Source organism: Penaeus monodon, chromosome 31 (assembly GCF_015228065.2).
Source record: "Penaeus monodon isolate SGIC_2016 chromosome 31, NSTDA_Pmon_1, whole genome shotgun sequence".
Taxonomy (NCBI): Eukaryota; Metazoa; Arthropoda; class Malacostraca; order Decapoda; family Penaeidae; genus Penaeus; species Penaeus monodon.
This window is the reverse complement of record NC_051416.1, coordinates 3,885,712-3,886,136: the sequence shown is the minus strand read 5'-3', so window position 1 is coordinate 3,886,136 and position 425 is coordinate 3,885,712. Positions and strand designations below refer to the sequence as shown.

Sequence of the window (425 nt, the reverse complement as noted above, 5' to 3'; positions counted from 1 at the left end):
AGTTATCTTTACTTAACTGATTACTTCTTCCTTTAAATATGAACACACTGTTACTACATGTGAAGTCCTTCTTAAATATTAAGTAATATAGAAAATACAGACAACTATCTTACCTGAGCCTTCATGCCCATTTTCTCAAGTTTACGTCCCTTTCTGAAGCCTTCCATCCCTTCGTCCACCAAAAACAGTGAAATACCATGAGCTGCAGCCTTGGCATTTGGGTTGGTCACAGCTACCACAAGGACCACATCACTCATGTAGCCATTGGTGATGAAAGTCTTTGAGCCATTCAGGATCCAGTCATCACCATCCCTTCGTGCATTTGTACGGACTCCTTGCAAGTCACTGAGGAGAGAGAAAGTGTGGGACACTGGTAAAGTAATAATATAAGTATGTTTATTTTGACCGATGATGGAATTTAGCCC

At 40.5% G+C, this 425-nt stretch overlaps 1 protein-coding gene across 1 annotated transcript in view; it reads right to left on the bottom strand.

The window, feature by feature from the left end:
- LOC119592997 (long-chain specific acyl-CoA dehydrogenase, mitochondrial-like) overlaps window positions 1–425 on the bottom strand; it is a gene marked incomplete in the record, with an annotated part of 16,246 nt that overhangs the window by 9,773 nt on the left and 6,048 nt on the right. Inside the window, 1 exon segment of the mRNA XM_037941886.1 lies at window positions 114–345. Coding sequence (XP_037797814.1) covers window positions 114–345 — 232 coding nt within the window.